This window comes from Pseudonaja textilis, chromosome 2 (assembly GCF_049901715.1).
Source record: "Pseudonaja textilis isolate UNSWEBS1 chromosome 2, rPseTex1.2, whole genome shotgun sequence".
Lineage (NCBI taxonomy): Eukaryota > Metazoa > Chordata > Lepidosauria > Squamata > Elapidae > Pseudonaja > Pseudonaja textilis.
Genome location: NC_141991.1, coordinates 90,700,377 through 90,719,526, shown reverse-complemented (window position 1 = coordinate 90,719,526; position 19,150 = coordinate 90,700,377). Strand labels below are relative to the sequence as shown.

The 19,150-nt window shown below is 35.2% G+C and overlaps 1 protein-coding gene across 1 annotated transcript in view; it reads right to left on the bottom strand.

The window, feature by feature from the left end:
* SLIT3 (slit guidance ligand 3) overlaps nucleotides 1-19,150 on the bottom strand; it is a 494,586-nt gene that overhangs the window by 109,746 nt on the left and 365,690 nt on the right. The window contains exons 16-19 of the mRNA XM_026696342.2: nucleotides 18,757-18,831; nucleotides 7,221-7,364; nucleotides 5,804-5,947; nucleotides 2,165-2,328 (exon numbers count right to left, since the gene is read on the bottom strand). Coding sequence (XP_026552127.2) covers nucleotides 2,165-2,328; nucleotides 5,804-5,947; nucleotides 7,221-7,364; nucleotides 18,757-18,831 — 527 coding nt within the window. The remainder of the gene's footprint in view (nucleotides 1-2,164; nucleotides 2,329-5,803; nucleotides 5,948-7,220; nucleotides 7,365-18,756; nucleotides 18,832-19,150) is intronic.

Genomic DNA, 19,150 nt, shown 5'->3' with positions numbered 1-19,150 from the left:
TACTAAGGATGATTGATTTACCCCTTAAAAGATAAATCAGCAGATAGGTGCCCATGAGCTTCCCAACATTGTACCCACCAAATCCCTCTAAATTTGCAATAAAAACAACAACAATATTTTTCAATTAAATCTTAAAAACTTTTAAAAACAACATCTTTTGTGTTCCTCCATGAAATCAATTTGGGGTTTGGGTCATTTTAATTTTCGATATTTACTTACACCCATGAAATCATAGGCACAATCGCTGTCATCCTGCAGATGACAGCAAAATAACTGTATTTGACTATGTTGGGGAGGGGAGAAGAAATACTGTATTTAAGCTGACCAAAGAGAAAGTGCATTTATGATGGATCATTTATTTAGCGCTGTAGTTTACTGACTAATGTATAGATCTGAATTATTTTAAAACATTTACCCTGTTTATCCTTTAAAAAATGCTCTGAAAAATATCCATTTGTTTCCTGACATGATGAACAATTTATTCATTATGCCAGCCTTTCAATATTTATATGATACGCTCCTTATTTTTAAAAAAATCATGAGTCTTGTTTTTAACAAGCACAATGAGCATCAAGAAACAAGACCAGCTATGCTTTTCCCGAAAACTGGAGATCCACGTGCATGTGCATGAAAATACCTAATAGCTGAAACATGGGTGTTCATTTGTACAAAGCAGATTTTATAAAACAAATTAAACCTCACAGTTGGAGAGCAAGAGAGTTCCTGCTATGAAAGTAAGCCTTTCAGTTAAGACTATTAAGTCATGGATTTCTTCCAAAATTAGCATGTGGGCTCACAAAGCACTAGATACAGGCTAATGGTGGTATCTAAACATGCCTAGAAAAAAAATGTAAAATAATCTTTAAAGGCAGCTAATTAAAAAATTTCACAATCCAGAGAATTATCTACCTGCCATTTGGTGATTATTCTCAAAATCATTCTAATTGTTTCAACTGAACAGGACTCACAATGTTATAAGTCGTTGGCTTCAGTTTTGAACAATGATTTCAATGCTTGACTGTGTCTAATAAAATGAACAGACTATAGTCTTTTATTATGTTGGCAAAAGTTCCAATTTCCATTAGAAAAGCAATTAAAATAAACAATGGCCAAATGCATTGCACTGCAGAATCAAAGTCTGTGTTTTGCACTCTGATGTGAAGGAGTTTGGAATGTTGGTGCCAATTTTTTTCATTTCAAAAATGTTAAGGCTTTTTACTAGAAGATGAAGCTAGATTAACACTCAGTTCATGATTAAGCTGGAAGGCTACAGGCATGATGAAGTCTGTACAAAAGTACAGTAAGCAAGGGAAGAAGAATTAGTACAGGTTCCAACTAAACTATGCCAGAAAATCTAAAAAACAATCAGCAGCCAACAGATTGGAAGATATTGTCCTAATGCCAATTCTAAAGAAAGAAGATTTAAAAGAATACTGTACAATAACCTTAATATCAAAATAATTCTTAGGGTAATCTCATGTAGATTAGAATCCCTACATGGAAAGATACTGCTAAAAGAAGCTGAAGAAAAAGAGCCATTATTGACAATGTACGCTGGCTATCTGAGAAAAGAACACCAACAATAAGTCAAGGTAAATTGATATAATCAGTGATTATACAAAGATATCTAATTGTGTCAATCATATCAAGATTAACCAATTTTGGACACATGTATTTAAAACCTACAGTAGCTCTTTAGCAAAGTCTAAATTGCTGGGAAAAAGAGATCAATAGTGAAATGGATAGATTCAATTATAGCAATAAGGGGTGTAATACTGGAAGACTTAAAAGGCCTATTTAGGGAAAGGTCATACTGGAAAAGATTTCTTGATATGGTCGCTTAGAGTAGCTTGGTGGGACCAATCAATTAATCATTCTGGCTATTCTCCAAGAATGAGATTTTGAATACAGGCCAATGGTTAATATCATTCTCCAAATTCATAGAGTTCCTGATAATGTCAAGAAGAGAACACATGTAAATCCCTGCTTCTTATTATATTTTGCCTGTTTTCCTTGTTGAAACCTATAGGAGAAAACAATTTCTTTTAACCTATATGTGGAGAAAAGCTTCATCTCCGATTATGTGCATTCATATTTGGCTGAAATATCATACTACTGAAAGATCCAATATGATCTTATTATTATGTTCTAGAAATGTGCTTACCATCACATGTGAAATCCTGCGTAGCAACATCTTGAATTGGAATCTCCTTTAAGAAGAAGGGTTTCTGGCAACGTGGATTTCCACTGACAATCCTTCTCTTCCTTAACCATTTCCCCAACCATGCTAAGTGGCAGTTGCAATTAAATGGATTAGATAGCAAATTACTAGATGAAAAATGAGAAAAAAAATTCAGTCAGCTATTGAAGAAATCAAGACACAGATTTTTCAAAAGCTAATTGACATTCAAGTAGGAAACTTCTGATAATAAATTAATTTTACAATGGTACAATGCATGCCTAACAGGGTTTTTTGTTTTCTCAAAAACAAAACATAAAAAAGAAAAAGCTACCGGCTAACAAATTCTGTTGTCATTAGGTTTCTTATCATGTACTAGGTCAGCATGTAATATATTTTAAAATGGAAATTCTTAGCTGTAGCTAAACAATGTAGTCCTGTAAAAAGAAGCTCTTGCTTTTGTGTTTCTGCCTCTGCATCATATGAAGACAATCTGATGAGTCTCAGAAGCTCCAAAGAATACAAGTTAATCTGATATGTGACTATTAATGCCATATCTTTTTAAAGAGATTTTTTTCCCCAATAACCACAAGTGTCTCTTTATGACAAATAACAATAGTCTAGAGTGGATTAGAAATCAATGTCCTTCAGCTGTTGCTAAATTACAATTTTGAACAGTCACAAGAACAAGATCAATGAAGAGGAATGCTGAGAGCTGTAATTCAGCAACATCAGAAAAGTCATAGGTTCTTTACCTCTGGTTCAGTCTTATAAGTTACTCAACCAGCATTTTTTAAGGAAGGAAGGAAGGAAGGAAGGAAGGAAGGAAGGAAGGAAGGAAGGAAGGAAGGAAGGAAGGAAGGAAGGAAGGGCGGGTTGCTAGTAACATTATTAAAGTAATGTGCAGTTCAATTTGGTTATTTGGAAATGCATATAGCAGTTTCTGAAATATGAACTGAGGCATATGACATGATATATTTTAGTCAATTTGCTCCCTAGCCTCAAACAGATAACTTCAGTTAAAATAATAGCTTAAGAGGACTTGGGAATTTGGGCTGCATATAAATAAATAGTTATTGAAATTTATTGATATTAAGGCAAAGCTAAACCTGCTTTCAGAGCAAAATTATTGATCATTGTGCTACTGGAATATCTAACAGCCAATATGATTTAAAGAAACAGACAATAATGCATTTTATTGTGCAAAACTCAAAGAGGTAGCATTATTAAAATTATCTTGCTGTATCTAAGCACGTAGATCAAGTATTTCTCTCATAATAGTCACAAATATCACATGAAGTAAGGAAATGAAGTTTTCTGAAAAGTAGCTAATTAATTGTGATTATGTTTGAGGTGAAAGGAAACCTTTCCCTTCCAAAACAGGTTAACTATTGCAATCTAGCTGGATGAAAATTCTTTAGTACAAATGGCATGCTTGCATTTATATCTGTGATTAAATTTGAAAAAAAAAATAACATTTTTTAAAATTTATTTATTTATTTATTTATTTATTTATTTGTCAATTGCTTACAAGATAATAGGTATAAGTATAATCATGAGTAAGAATACAGGAAATAGGTAGGAATAAATGGGGACAGTAGGACAGGGATGGTAGGCATGATGGTGCACTTATGCACACCTCTTAGGAATGGGGTAAGGTCAATATTGGATAGTTTGAGGTTAAAGGAGTGAGGGGTTAGAGGATGTAACAACAGAGTCAGGTAGTGCATTCCAGGCATTGACCACACTGTTGCTGAAGTCCTACTTTCTGCAATTTATTCATGTCCACACTACAATTATCAGTGACTCTTCATACATATGATATAAAGCACACGCACACACATTTGCATATGATGTGACATGAACAAAATGTTATGGATATCTCAAAACCAAATCATCATTATCTACTTTATTTTAACAAAACGAGGAAAAAAGATTAAAGGTGTCTATTCTCCCTTCTGCAACTGTCATTGTTAGGATTGTAATTATTTGGCTGTTTTTAATGATTGTGGCACAGGATACAAGACCTGTCTAAAACCCAAATGAAAGGAGTAACTTTAAAAGTCTAGAAGGGCAGGGAAAATAAATACAGGTTTTGTCAAGTTAAAAATTGGAAAGAAATGTGAGAATACTTAAGTGGCAATTAAAGTAAAGAATGATAAGGCATACAAATAGAACACTTCAAAGACTCTTAATACACACAGAAAAAGTAAACCCAGAACAAAAACCATTGGATCTGTGGTAGAGAGATTAGTAAAAGGCCTGAAGGATCTGAGTCATGAAATTAAAATTCAAATGATGCTTGTAATAGAACATTTATACTATTGCTGTGAGCCAGGAAAACTGATTTGTCCAATAAAATAATTTTGCTCAATATATCAAAGATCAGGCCTCAGTGAATATCTCTTTTTTCAGCCACAGCAAGGACCAAGTGCAAAGCTCTTACATTACTCTAGCCACTAGCATAAGCACCTGTTGGATTCTAACAGTAATTCCCATTATATTTTTAGGGTAAAGCGGGAATGCTGATCACAATTATGATCATAGCTTACTTGAGGAATCATCTCACTCTACAGGGTGGCCCACCCCACTTGTGCCAACAGACAAGGCACCCTACAGGTCCTGTCAGCCCAATTATTCCAACTGGTGGGGTCCAGGAATAGGACCTTCTCTGCTGTTGCTCCTGCTGTCTGGAACATCTTGTCTCCTGATTTGAGGTTGGACCCCAACCCTCCTATTTTTTTTTGTAAGGATCTAAAAATGTGGCTGTGCCAGTCAAATTGGAGCCCAAGTGGGGGAACAGTGCAATGAAGGTGGTTGATTGAGTAATAAAAGATTCCACCTCCAGCCCCGCCCTCTCCATGTATCCTTGGTTTTAATGTCTTTTTATGTTTTAACTGTATATGTAACTGTTAGCAGCCCAGAGCTACCCTATAGTAAGATGGGGAGTCAAAATAAATAAGAAAACAAGAAACAAAACAAAACAAATATCCTTTTGGATATCTTTGAAAAAGAAACCTTCTCAAATAGAAATGAGGACATTTGTCTGTCTTTTTATAAACCAGGATCCTTAATCTTTATTCCAAGAGACTATCCACCCCAAAATGCAACTGCTCTAACAATTAATAATACCTGAACTATAAAACCTTCACCATCTTATCCAGTTTAGACATTGTCTCTTCTAGGATACCCTTTAAAACAGAGTTTTTCAAATGTCCGAAAGGTGCTTTTTCACTTTTGACCTGGATGACTAAGAATCTGTATTGACAGTTTTTTTCAAACTTGACAATTTTAAGATAGTGGACTTCAATTCCCAGAATTCATGTTGGCTAGAGATTTCTAAGAGTTGAAGTCCACACATTTCAAAGTTGCCAAGTATGAGAAACAGTGCTTCTCACAGTGCTTTAAAGACTTCTTCCTATTAGGCCTCATAGCTGCAACATGAGAACAAGAATACTAATCCCCAGTTAAAATCTCCCTTTACTTTGAAAATTATTAAGGCGACATGCATGAAGCTCTGGAATGTTCTCCAAGATTATTCCAAGGGGGGGGGTGTCACATAATTAAATGAAAGCAGCAACAATAAAGTAAATGCAAGATCGTAAGTGATAACAGATGACTTACATGGTAGATAAAGAAACAAGGGTATTGAAGGCTCCTGGCGTTATTGTGGTAATGCGATTGTCATACAAAGAGAGTAATCTTACTGAGCTCAGTCCTGTAAATGTGTCGTTGTTTACACAACTGATCATGTTGCTCCTGAGCATCCTGAAAAGATTCAAACATAAAATTAGACTTACTGAATTGATGTTGGAGAGGGAGCAGGGAAAAACACAGAAAAAGAATTGTTTTGTGCAATAAGGCAATCAGAAGAAGAATGGGCTGCCTAAGAATTGGCCAATGTACCCAGATCTCCTGGAAAAAGTAAAATAGGTTGACTTTGAAATACCCAGGGAGCTTCTATTTTCACTCAAATATAAGGTAGGATTCAGGAATAATTCAGGAATTATTAAACTGAGAGTAATAAACACATGAACCCTTCAATTTTCTCTCAACCTATTCTACATAGTTTATTGAGTCTGCAGAAGAAAATCTTTCATATGCATTACTACATAGGCATTCTGACTGCCATGGAACTGTAAGCTCCCATTTCTTTCTCTAATACTGTGGAGAGATGATCATCAAGAGATTGAAAACAACAAAAGTTGTCTACCTATGATCCAGCTCACATATAAAAAAGAAAAGAAAATCAATTCTTAGTGGTTTTCTTAGCAGCAATAGGGAAGTGATGCTGTCTTGTGGAATGCACTGCTGTCTTGTGGAATGCATTTTGACTTCCCAACCTATCCTACAGCCCTGTGATTTCTGGTGATCTCTTTTCCAAGTAAGTAGAGATAATTCTGTTTTGCTTTCCAACACGAGCAAATTTAGCTAGTTGCTCCCAATTCATATATGAACATGAACTATTCTTAATATACAATCTTCATCTTAATGATATGCTTTATGTTTGGTTTTGTTGGTTTTTAGTTTCTTTTTTCTTTCCTTTTTTGTCAGCCATTGAAAATTACAGTGTCTGATGAGCAGCCACATAAAATGCAATTAGTTAATTAATCAACCCAAGCTAATTTCTATTGAATGCATTGAGCAATTGATCTGGAGTTAAAAAAAAATACTTATGAAGAAAAGGGCAATTTGTGCCAAATAGGTCAGGGGTGTCAAACTTGCGTTGTCACGGTGGTGTCACATAACGTATCGTGACTTTTTTTTCCTTCGCTAAACCAGATGTCGGCATGGGAAGCGCATGACGCATCCAGCCTGTAGACCACGAGTTTGACAGCCCTGGTGATATTCAAGATTGTTAGAAATTCAACCTAGAAAATAATTACAACAGATTTAATAAGCCATTCAACTGATTTAGGGAAAACTTTCCTCTTCATTCCCAATCATTTTCCTGACATTGCATCTATTATTGTACACCCACAACAGGCAGTATTGCTTTGCTTCTCTCTCTTCCAAAAGAGCAAACAGACTTTATACATACAGCGTCTTGAGTCCCGTGAGACCTCTAAACATTCGTCCATGCACAGATTCCAGCTGATTCCCTGTCAACATCAGTTCCTGCACTCCCGCTGCCCCATCAAAAGTGCCTTCTCGGATCTCTTTGATCTTGTTATTACTTAAATTTCTGTAAGAGGAAACAGATTCACAAGCAGCATTATTTAACATATGTTTTGTGTAAGATAAATGCAAGCATGTTTGCGCTGGCAACAAAGGGTGAACAATAGCTGAAACAAAGCTAAAAGAATGGAACCAATTTAATTTCCAGGGCTATGCTGAAATCTGAATTGCAATATTTCACTTTCCTTCCAATAGGAAAGAGGCTTCTGTGATCTAGTTCTTCTTTCTCAAGGAAGTTTTTTTTTCTTTTAAGAATTTCTTTCCAACTTTTCTCTTGGTGTTTCGAGCCTCTTTTACTGATGGAACTGCTACTGAATTGCTGCTAGTGTTAGTTACACAGCTTTCCATCACTTTGCAGCCTCCATACCTGCCGACACTTCTTAATCTGATAAGCCCCATGGGGTGAAGTGTCCTTATAAGGTCTTCATTGTGATTTAATTGAAGAGTAGAAAACAAGTCAAGGCTACACTTTGTTGAAGAAAAGATTGTTCAAGGAACAAGATGAGGCATTGGAATTGTTTAGATATAATATTAGTTCCACACATTCTGTTTGCCTAACATAAGAAAAGAAATTCAAAAGTACATTCTCACTCTTAAGGTGGAAAAGAATTGGTAGATCAGAAAAAAAAACACCCATTTCTGCTGAAACTGAAGTTTGTTTTTGGTATGGCAATGGTATTTTCTGCTTCAAAATTGTTATTCATGTTGAATTCATGCCACACTTCTGAATATTTCATTTAAAAATTAATAATCAAATTACTTCCTATTCTTCCAATGATTTCTAGCATATCCGTTTCAGAACAAATGCAACATGTGGCATCACTGTGCCAGCAGAGCATCCAACCTGTTCTCATTTAAATTTCTTTAGGACATCTGCTTTTATTTTAAAATGCTACATACTTGTACCAGGAAACCAGAAATTTGATTGCAGATAGGAAACTCATAAAATCCATTAACATTTTAACCTCAGTTTTATCTGCTATTCTGTAAATTATACTTAGGATCCTTTTATTATATTTATTTCATTTTTTACATTCCCAGTACATTCTATTCCATTTAATAGGCTTCAAAGAAATTAGCTTGCATTACTTCATTTATTAATTACCTCATTTATGAAGTAATTCTACTAAAGAGGACATTATGTTATCATGATTAAAGGAGAGATATGCCCTGTTTAAAGATGAACAGGCTACATAACTTACTATTACTACTAGTTATTGACAACTGATTGATTATTTATATATAAATCCAATAGTGTTTTTAAATTTTTTGTTATATTGCAGATGTTTTTACTACTAATGCAGAAGATTCGACGGGCTAGAAATTTGATGAATTAAATAAATACATTTTAATAGCAACATTTTAAAGCATTATTTTTATTATTTTATGGTTAAAACAATGCATTAAAACACATGCAACAGCAAAAATGCATTCATAAAAATGATGTAAAATCACGTGTCCAAGATAGTAATTTTAATCTATAGAAACAACTGGTGCCTGGTTTTGTGTTATTTCAACAAAGTCCAGCTTCAGAAAGAAAACTTTATTAAGTAAGCTTATTGAAAATAGATGAGACAAAACAATGTGATGTTTAAGTTACAAGACTATAAGCTGAAGAAAGAACCACTCTCCGAGCAGGATAGTTCTGGTTCATATGCTTTATAAAATCTGTTCATTGTAATACAGGTAGTCCTCGACTTACAGCCACAATTGAGCCCAACATTTCTGTTGCTAAGCAAGATATTTGATAAGTGTATTTCGCCCCATTTTATGACCATTCTTGCCACAGTAGTTAAGTGAATCACTGCAGTTGTCCAGTTAGTAACTCAACTGTGAAGTGAATCGGGCTTCCCCATTGACTTTGCTTGTCAGAAGGTTGCAAAGATGATCACATGACCGGGGGACAGTGTGACCATTGTCAAGCATCCAAATGTAAATCACAGAGCATGGGGATGCTACAATGGTCGTAAGAGTGAAAAATGGTTAGATGTCACTTTTTTCACTGCCATTGTAACTTTGAACAGTCACTAAGTGAACTGTTGTAAGTCAAGGACTACCTGTAGTCATCACTGGGCAAGTATGTATGAGGTAGTCCATTTTTTGTTTCCTGAATAGCCGAGGCAGCCTGACTGTACAGCTTGTGACCCATCACCTTTCCTGCTGTCTGAGAGGAATACAATAAAGCAGCAGTAGCAATAAAGCACAAAACCAACCATAATCATGTGAGCTCTTTTAAAGTGACTCATGCATTTCATTGGTAACTATATCATATTTGCCTTTATGTTTAATGTCAGTAACGGCTCAGGAAGAATTTTATCTTTAAAAAAAAAAAAAAACAGCAACCATTTGGTGCTAAATTATTATCCAATGAACAATGAACTTAAGCATCACTTTCTGAATCCTAAGAATATAAGAGTTGCTTTTACAATGATCCTGCCTTTTTGTCTAATAATAAATGTCCCCAAAGGTTATGTTTGCCTTAGCCTTTTGAAAACACGAACAAATTTTCTGAATCACTTTTAGAGAAAAAGATGTATGCCTGTATATAGTGTGAATTGTCACACTTACCTTAAAGAAAGATGATTCTGAATTTAAAACAACCAGTCACCACTCACAAAGGAAAAAGATAGACAGTAAGCGCACACACACACACACACTCACACACACTCTCTCCTAATCAGCTTCTATTACTGAAAGAGAAAAACTCTTCCTTTCAGATTAAATGTAACCTGGGAAATCCATTGACTGTCAAACTTCAACAAACTTCAACTTACATCAAAATTAATTCATCTTTACCCCTGCAGACTACAAGGTCATTTTCTAAATAAGCTGCAAAATTTATTTGCCTGTAAAAACAAACAAGAAAACAAACAAAAAATCCCCAACCCCTCCTCACTTTGTAACCAGCTGGACTGAAAGCAATCTCACATTAGTAGAATAATGCATTTTTGTTGTTTTCCTTGGAATCTTTCAATCTCTTTTCTGCCAATGCACTACCCTTCAAATGCCATTCTGTGTACACATCTGAGGGACACTTGCAATGTTTTATCTAAGAACTTATGCAAACAGAAGAACACTTATCTATTTAGGGTCAATTTTCCTGCCCAGTTCTGCTGATCCTGCAAGAAAGGTGCCTCTAACACATAGAAGTATTCCATTAGAAGGAACTCTCTGAATCCAAGCCAATCTCAAAGTTTCCTTTTGACATTCTTGTATTGTAGGACTCATGTAAAAATTGATAAATTAATCATATAAGTGTAGTTGGCACCATACTAAACTGCAACTAGATTTGGGTAAACTAGAAGGTCAAAAACTAATAGCAGACTGAATCTAGCAGTACTGAACCCAAAACAGACTAGTGTATTTGATAGCTGCTATTCTTACATTGTCTGTTATTCTTATACTGAGAGCCTTCTATTGAGGGGTTTCAGCATTGATAGCTTAATGAGAAAACTTTCCTCCAAGAAGTCATGAATAGTTTTACATAAATATATCAGTTTCAGGGTGGTTAATGTGATAATATGCAAACTTTTAATTGGTCCTAATTGTACATTTGTCGATATTTTGTCATCTAGACAATTTTTATCCCTAAGTTCATGAAATATTTCTCATATGTTGGCAGTACCTTGGGAGTTCAGTGGTCCTAACTATGTGTAATTCACATTCATTACTGGCAAGTATCTAATGGCTTTTCAGTATTCATGATGAGTTATCATGTAAATTTGTCCTGGGGGACTTCTTCAAAGGAGACACAATTGACCTCGAAATCAATTGTGTCAATGAATCCTTTTGTGCTGCTTAGACACGGACTTATTGACCCAACAGACAAAGGCTCCAAATGAATGCTGCCTGACAATATATTCTTAATAGTAGCATATCAAATATATTTTAAGGTGTCTTATTAGGGTGATGTGTCTCCTTTGTGTTTAATTTTCATAAATTCTGGTAAGTTCATATGTTACCATAGTAAGAAATGAAAGGCTAATTTTATCTTAGGAACAACATTAGCATTCAAAACTCCATAGAACACTGAAGTCTGTGATGGCACATCTAACATGGTACTTCCCTTTCTGGAAATCTGAAAATGTATGCTTTCTCTCTGCTAACTGTAACAAGAGATAGTTGGGTGAATTGGGAATGCCAGCAAGCACAGCTCTACCTCTTGTATAATGAAAAACTGAACACCTAGGACAATCAATCTAGTAGGCATTCTTCATCACCTGCCTTGATTTTGACTTCTAATGCCATTCAGAATTGGACAAACTTTCAAGTGCTGACTTCATCCTGCATAAGCAGCCTTCCCCCATATGGTATAAGAAGAGCTGCCAATACTTGGATGAAAGTTTTCTTTCAGGCACACGCCTTCTCCTGCAGAGAAACGCACACAAGGGATGAACCATCCAGGAGCTGTCTATGGAATAAGGTGAAATGTACTGTAGATTGACAACCCCCTGCCTTATTTGGCATCTGTGCTTTTATAGGTGATACCAGCCCTTCCCTTGCTTAAGCATTGATTTCTACTGTTATCAAGTCCACCAAGCCAAGTAGGGAATGGAATTGGTCTCGGGATCACGTCCAGTTCCCCATTCTTTGCCCACAAAATATTTGATTTTTTACTATAGTTTTATACTGTTTTATTTCCAAAAGCTTTATGAAAGTCTTTAAAATCAGAACATTAAAATAACTTAGTAAACTGATATGATCAATTTTATACAAGATATATATCAGTAACAGAGGTGGTATTCAGCAGGTTCTGACCAGTTCTGGAGAACCGGTAGTGGAAATTTTGAGTAGTTTGGAGAAACAGCAAATCCCATCTCTGACTGGAGATTTTACAATATCCTTCCCCTGCCACCAAGCCATCCCCACAGAACAGGTAGTAAAAAAAAATTGAATCCCACCACTGATCAGTAATAAGATAAAAACAAATTTAAATACATATCCAATGAGAAAATGTTAATCCACAAATGCCATTCTCAAAAATTTTGTTTTCACTATATTCCTAGAGGTTAGGAGTCATAGCATCATCCAGATCTCCAGCAAGAGGCTGGTCGAAAAGATGGATTCTACATTTTAGACCAATTACAGTTTACAAGTATTTTTCAGAGGCTGCACCATGTAGAACAGCCCCCCCAATTCCTGGGCCACAGCCTGTTTGGAACTGGGTCATGCAAGCTGTGGGAGAACATACCCATGCAGCTTTGTTTGTGACAGATGCTTGTGCTCGCAGTTCCATTTGCGCAAGCAGCACCCATGAATCTACTGCTCACACAAATAGATTTGCATGTGCTCATGTGCATGCCTGCCACTCACACAGAACCACCCCATCTCTCACCACCACCAATCCATCAAACCTGAAAGGTTGGGGACCGCTGATATAGAGTGTATTGCCACAACCTTGCTGGAAGGTACAAAAAGTAAAGGCAAAGGTTTCCTCTTTCCAGTTGTATCTGACTCTAGGGGGCAGTGCTCATTTTAGTTTCTGAGCCGAGGGAACCAGCATTGTCTGAAGATATTTCCATGGTCATGTGGCCAGCATGACTATACCCCAAAGTGCACAGAAAACTGTTACCTCCCAACCGAAGTGGCCCCTATTTATCTACTCACATTTGCATGCTTTTGAACTGCTAGGTTGACAGGAGCTGGGCCAAGTAACAGTAGCTTAACCCTTCATGGGGTGCTCAGGTCTTAGACTTGAACTGTCAACTTTCCATTGGAGAAGTTCAGAGTCTTTAAATGCTGAGCCATTATATCCCCAGGAAAAGGTAGATAGAAGGTATGGAAGGTATAAAAGAGAATAATTATGGCCAGAAGTTTTTTCTCTCAGGTAGGGCCACACTTGATTCACCAACCAAAGTTGGGCAAAACCTTTTCTAGCCATGGCCTTCACATAGTAGCTACAAGTCTCGGAGAATCTCTAAGTTACAGACATTCTGCTTTGGGGAAGTGCTATCCAATCTGGACAGTGGTGGGATTCAAATTTACTACCGGTTCTGTGGGTGTGGCTTGGTGGACGTGGCAGGGGAAGGATACTGTAAAATCTCCAGTCAGAGGTGCTATTTGCTGGTTCTCCAAACTACCCAAAATTTCTACTACCGATTCTCCAGAACTGGTCAGAACCTGCTGAATACCATCTCTGAATCTGAGGTATCACTGGAACAGAGTACCAGGTAATTTCTGGAGAAACATAAACTCAATCTTGTTGGGATTCAACTTCAACCTTTTATATTGTATCCAAATACTAGATATTGAGTCAGAACATCTCTGAGAAGACTTTCCTGGCCTGGCATAGCAATGTTCATCTGAGTATCATTAGTGTAATAAGGGCATGTTTTTCTTGAATTAGTGGATGAACTCAACCAATGGCTTCATGCAAATGTTAAACAGCAGACAGGAAAGAAAAGGAGTCCGCAACACTCCAAACTTAGTGGTCAATGGGTCATCTGTAGTACGTACCCTACTGATTGAAAGTGCATAGTTAGATAGGAGCAGAAACCTTTGCTAGCATCTCAAGAGGATATCACAACTAATAGTCTGAATGCTGAGAGATGTGACAAGAGGAGGCATATTCCCCTCCTTCAAGTCCAGTTGCTGGTCATACAATAGTGTGACTAATGTGATTTCTGTCTGAATAAAAAATGTCCATATCTGCTTCCCTTAGGGTACAATGCAAGGAAAAGTGTACCATTCTCACTTTAAACTTCCTCAAAAGTAAGACTGGTGATTCGGTGGTATTTATCTAAAATGGCTAAATCTGAGTTCTTGAGGAGAGAATAGGGCACTGCCACTTTTAATATACCTAAAATAGACAAACTGTGAAGATTGTCTTCTGCTACCACACCAGTCCTCCAAAGATGCTCTCTATATCGAAAATTATCTTCAGAGGCAGGTTAATTTCAACCTAGTAACAGCTTATCATTTTTATTTTGGAAATGTGCGCTTGTATGACACATAAGTGAAGTTTTGTGAATAAAATACAGATTTTCAGGTTGTTGTTTTTTTTGCTTTGTAGAGTGCCAGTATCCATTTGCCTGTAAAGTGCAAACATGTAAACAATAATTTAAAATTACATCATTGTTTAACATTTTTGAGATAATAGAAAAGATATAGATGCCCATAGCGGTATTTCTGCCTACAAGATAACTTTGGTGGCTTCAATTTTAGCTACTGAACTTGAGACACAAATATATTTTGTTCTTTTTTAAAATCCCAGTTATCTCTGTTTTAGTACCATGAGCATTATTTTGTTGATATATGGAAATAATATTTCTGTCAGTATTACAGTATTACACCGTTAGCACTTTTTTAGAATGAAAGCTATATGATGGCTTTAAGTTGCGGTAACTTGTATGGAGCTTTTTTCATTTATTTTTATATTATTTATTTTTAGAAAATTCTAAACTGCTTCCCAAGGATTCCATGACAGTATACATTCAATTATAGAAATATATACAATACAATCAGGAAAAGAAAACCCAACTCTGAGAGTCAAAACAATTCTTAATATACATATACATACATACTTACATATATACATCATTTCCCTTTTGGGATAAGTAACATTATGAAAAGAATGTAGAAGTAATAATAAATTATAAACCAAAACCAACAGGGATAAAATAAGAAAAGGAAAGGAAACATCTGGCTTATGCTAGTATGTTAGCTGGCATGCTAGTTTGCAAGGCTAGGAAACTGGAAAATCTGGGGAATGGCGGAAACACCATTCCTTATATTTCCCATAGTTTCCTAACCTTGCTTCCACTATCAACTATATGCTGCTTCATAAACTGTCCTTGTTCTTTAAAGTTCTCACCTATCACTTTCTAAAAATCAATCAACTCTTTTCAACCACAACTTTAATTCAGGGGTGGGATTCAATTTTTTAAACAACCGGTTCTGTGGGTGTGGCTTAGTTGGTGGGTGTGGCTTGCTGGTCATGTGACTGGGTGGGAGTGGCCAACTTGACATCACTCACATCAAGGGGTGCTTCTCCTCGCCTGGCCTCTCATGACAGTGGGGATGCTGCAATGGTCGTAAGTGTGAAAAATGGTCATGAGTCACTTTTTTTTAGTGCCATTGTAACTTTGAATGGTCACCAGTTTTAGACCAAAACTCAAAAAGGGTATGTAAACTCATGTTTCAATGTCAATCTTTCTAGCTATCTAAGAAGCCTTACTGAATGTCACTTATCTTGGTTCCTTGTCATTAAAAGCTTCTTTCTGGCAGCTCTGCTTCATTATTCCATTATTTCTTCAAAGTGCTAATTCCAACGGGAGCATTTCCTCCCAACAGCAGTGTAAAAAGCTTAAAACAATTCTTCCCCTTTAAGAAAGTACCAGCAAAGGAAAAAACCCTCCTTCGGAGACAATAAGTCTAGGCATACTGCCAAGAATGTAAGAAGGGTGGAAAAAAACAAAAGCAGATTTCGTCCAACAACTGGTTCTCCGAACTGCTTAGAAAGTTAACAAGCGGTTCTATCGAATAGGTGAGAACCTGTAGAATCCCACCCCTGCTTTAATTGTCCCCTTTCTTCCTTTTGACCTCTTCCTTCATATATTTCTTTTGTGATTCACTTCCCATTTCTGAACATACCCCTTTCATACTTACCATCACTTATGTATCCACATTCATTCAGCACCCATTTGTTTTTTTTATTCACACACTTCTTGTTCAACCATTCACACAACTTAATTCCCATGACATTCAACTAACTCTGATGTTTCTGCTGCAATATCCAATGAAAATAATTTTTATATGCAACCATTTTTACTTCTTTTGATATTTCTTTTGACACACACACACAGATTCAGAACTACTTAGATGGCATCTATCTAATATCTGCTTAAATTATTTGGATTCTCAGCCTTCAATATGGCATTCTTTGCATATAAAACAACATGTACCTGGATGTACTTATATAAGCAACCAGCTAATATTGGTACCACACGCATTCTACATTGATCCATAAATTACATTAAAGAACCAAACGGACTTCTGACATTCTTTCCCTTAATTTCACAAATACACCTGCTATTTTGTTTTCTTCCTTCATGTTGATCATTCATTTCAATAGTTATTTCATAGTCTTTTCCATTTACTTCTCTTATGTTCCAGATAGCTATATTTCTTTTGTCACCCATCAGGTATTTTGTCAATGAAGATTTTTACACAACACAAAGTAATATTCTTTTGATCCTTTTGGACATGAATAAAATTGAATTTAATGCACAATAATGTAGACACCGTGTAAATTGGACACCAGCTTAGTCATATTGGTACCATATGTTGCATTCCTTAAAGAAGGATAAATAAAGGACTTTTCAGTTTTGGCACGTTTGATTGATATACCACAAATGCAATCAGTTTCATCTCAAGCATACTCATGCTAATCTAACCAGGAATTTTAAAACATGCAGAGTAATGAAACCTCATGACCTTTAATAAAAATATATCAGCTAGAATTCTTGAAGTCGTGCTCTCTACAACCAAAAGCCTCCAAATATTTCTCAATTTTTCCCTATACGTATGGACCCTTGATCCCTGTCTAGGAAAGGCTTATCTGTAGAGATCCATTATAAAATTTAGATTATTTATAAAGAAATAATAGATTCACGGTGTTATAATTATTTCTTCCTCAATTCAAACTTTTTTGTTTCTGCATGTCTTTTTATTCTCTGTTCACTGTGTGCTGAAAGCTACTACACTTCAATGCTTGACATGCATTTTTGATTAATTTTATGCTATTTCTAAGTTTTTATTTATAAGCTTGTCTGAGCACCATGACAGAGGAGGAAACTAACAAATATTTATAAATAAATAGTTCAATCAATTACTATTTCTATGGATTAAAAACCTAATCACTTTTTCATATATACAAGAAAGCAAAAATAAATTCAGTACACAGAATGATTTATTCAAAATATGTGTTCTACCTCTTTTGGGCCTTCAATTCCATTTCATATAAAATAGGAAGAAAATGTGGCAAATATAAAACTTATTTGTTATTGTTCAGAAAATATAAACAAGAAGCAAATCTGGCTTTAATACAATAGTACTGAGTATAGGATAGACTTTAAAAATAGGATTAAATAGTATGCAAATTAAGGAGGATACAAAGAATTTCAATTATTTAAAAACACATTCTACCTGCATTTGTCTATGATAAATCTGATTAAGACAACTTTTATGATCAACTCACAATACCCTTAGTTCTTGCTGTTTCAGCTATTTATTTATTTACTACAATTTATTATGTATCTGAACTTGACCTGTACGCTTACATTCTTGTCTTTTAAGAAAAATAGAACAAATTCATAAAAGTAAAAGTTAAAAAAAGCAAAAGAGAACATGAGTACTGCACATTGTAGTTACTGAAAAAGAACATTACTTTGTTCAGCTATGCCTGCTCCTTAAAAATTGTCATGCTGAAAAGATATCACAAAGTATTGAGCTACTGAAATCTTTCTGGAAATAAATTAATGAAATGAAACTTACTTATCTAATATATTTCCATTATTTAAAAGATTAAAATGGAGATAACCTGATATGCATTCTACTTGATTCAATTTAGTGAAATATGAAAAATAATGGAATATTGCTTTGTAAATCTGCAATTCCATGTACAGTATTCTTAAATTAACAATTTACATGAGCCATGAGAATGTTTCATTACTTTGCAGACTTCACTAAACTGAATACAACAGCGAGACTAGAATTTAGATAAAGGAAACAATCTAGCCTTGAAATTCAGGCCTTGTGTAGCCTAAAAGTAATACTGAATACCAGATGTTTAGCTGTTTGTAGACACAGAGCAAAAGATGTACCAATTTATAAACATGCCAGAAATATATAGATTTAACATTGGGCAGCAGGCATAGGTAACTCAATATTATTAAACTATAAATTTATTTCAGATGTAAATGCAATCTAATAGACATAAGACATTAATCAATTTCTTGCAAATCTAAGTTATATCCTTAAAATGTCCACCAGATTTTGTGAAATAATATTTATTACATTGATACATATTTGCTAAGCTAGCATGAAGTGAACTGTTAAAAGATGTCAATACCAACCATTAAATGTTTTCCTACTATGAAATACTGTGAATATGGGATTATGGCATATGTCATATTGCTTGGATTTGTCCTGACAAAACTGAAAGAGTAACTAAAAGAACAATAGCTGGTTAATCAGAAACATTATAAACCTTCTGTTACAAAATTATCACAGTAAGCTGTATCCATAAAATAACCAATAATTTCTAAAACATAGTGGTCGGTTAAAAAACAACAACATAAAATGTTTTGGAATTGTACTTATTTTCAGTTAAATATACATATGAATATTTCATATTTGAGTCAGCAGGATTCTATTAACAAATAAAAGAAATGACTTACATTTTTCGAAGACTAGAGAGCTTCTTGAATATTCCCGTAGCTTCCAGAATTGAAATATCATTATCGTGTAGACGACTTTTGAAAAAAAAATATAAAAAAAATATATTGAAACATCGTTGGTCCTCAGCACCTATCTTTATATTCATTGCAGAATATTGCGAAAAGGAAAGCTATATAGTTGTGATTTTGTTGAAGTAGATTAGACAAACACAGGTTCCAATTTGCTCAGTCGTGAAGTTCCCTGGTTGGGTCAATCCTTTTTTCTGTTTAGCTTACTTTAAAGAATTTTTATAAGAACAAAATGAGATGAAAGTCAGATGACTTGATTCTCAAAGCAGGAGACTTCATGGACACATCCATGTAGCTTTCTTGGCAAGAATATTGAAATTCTTTG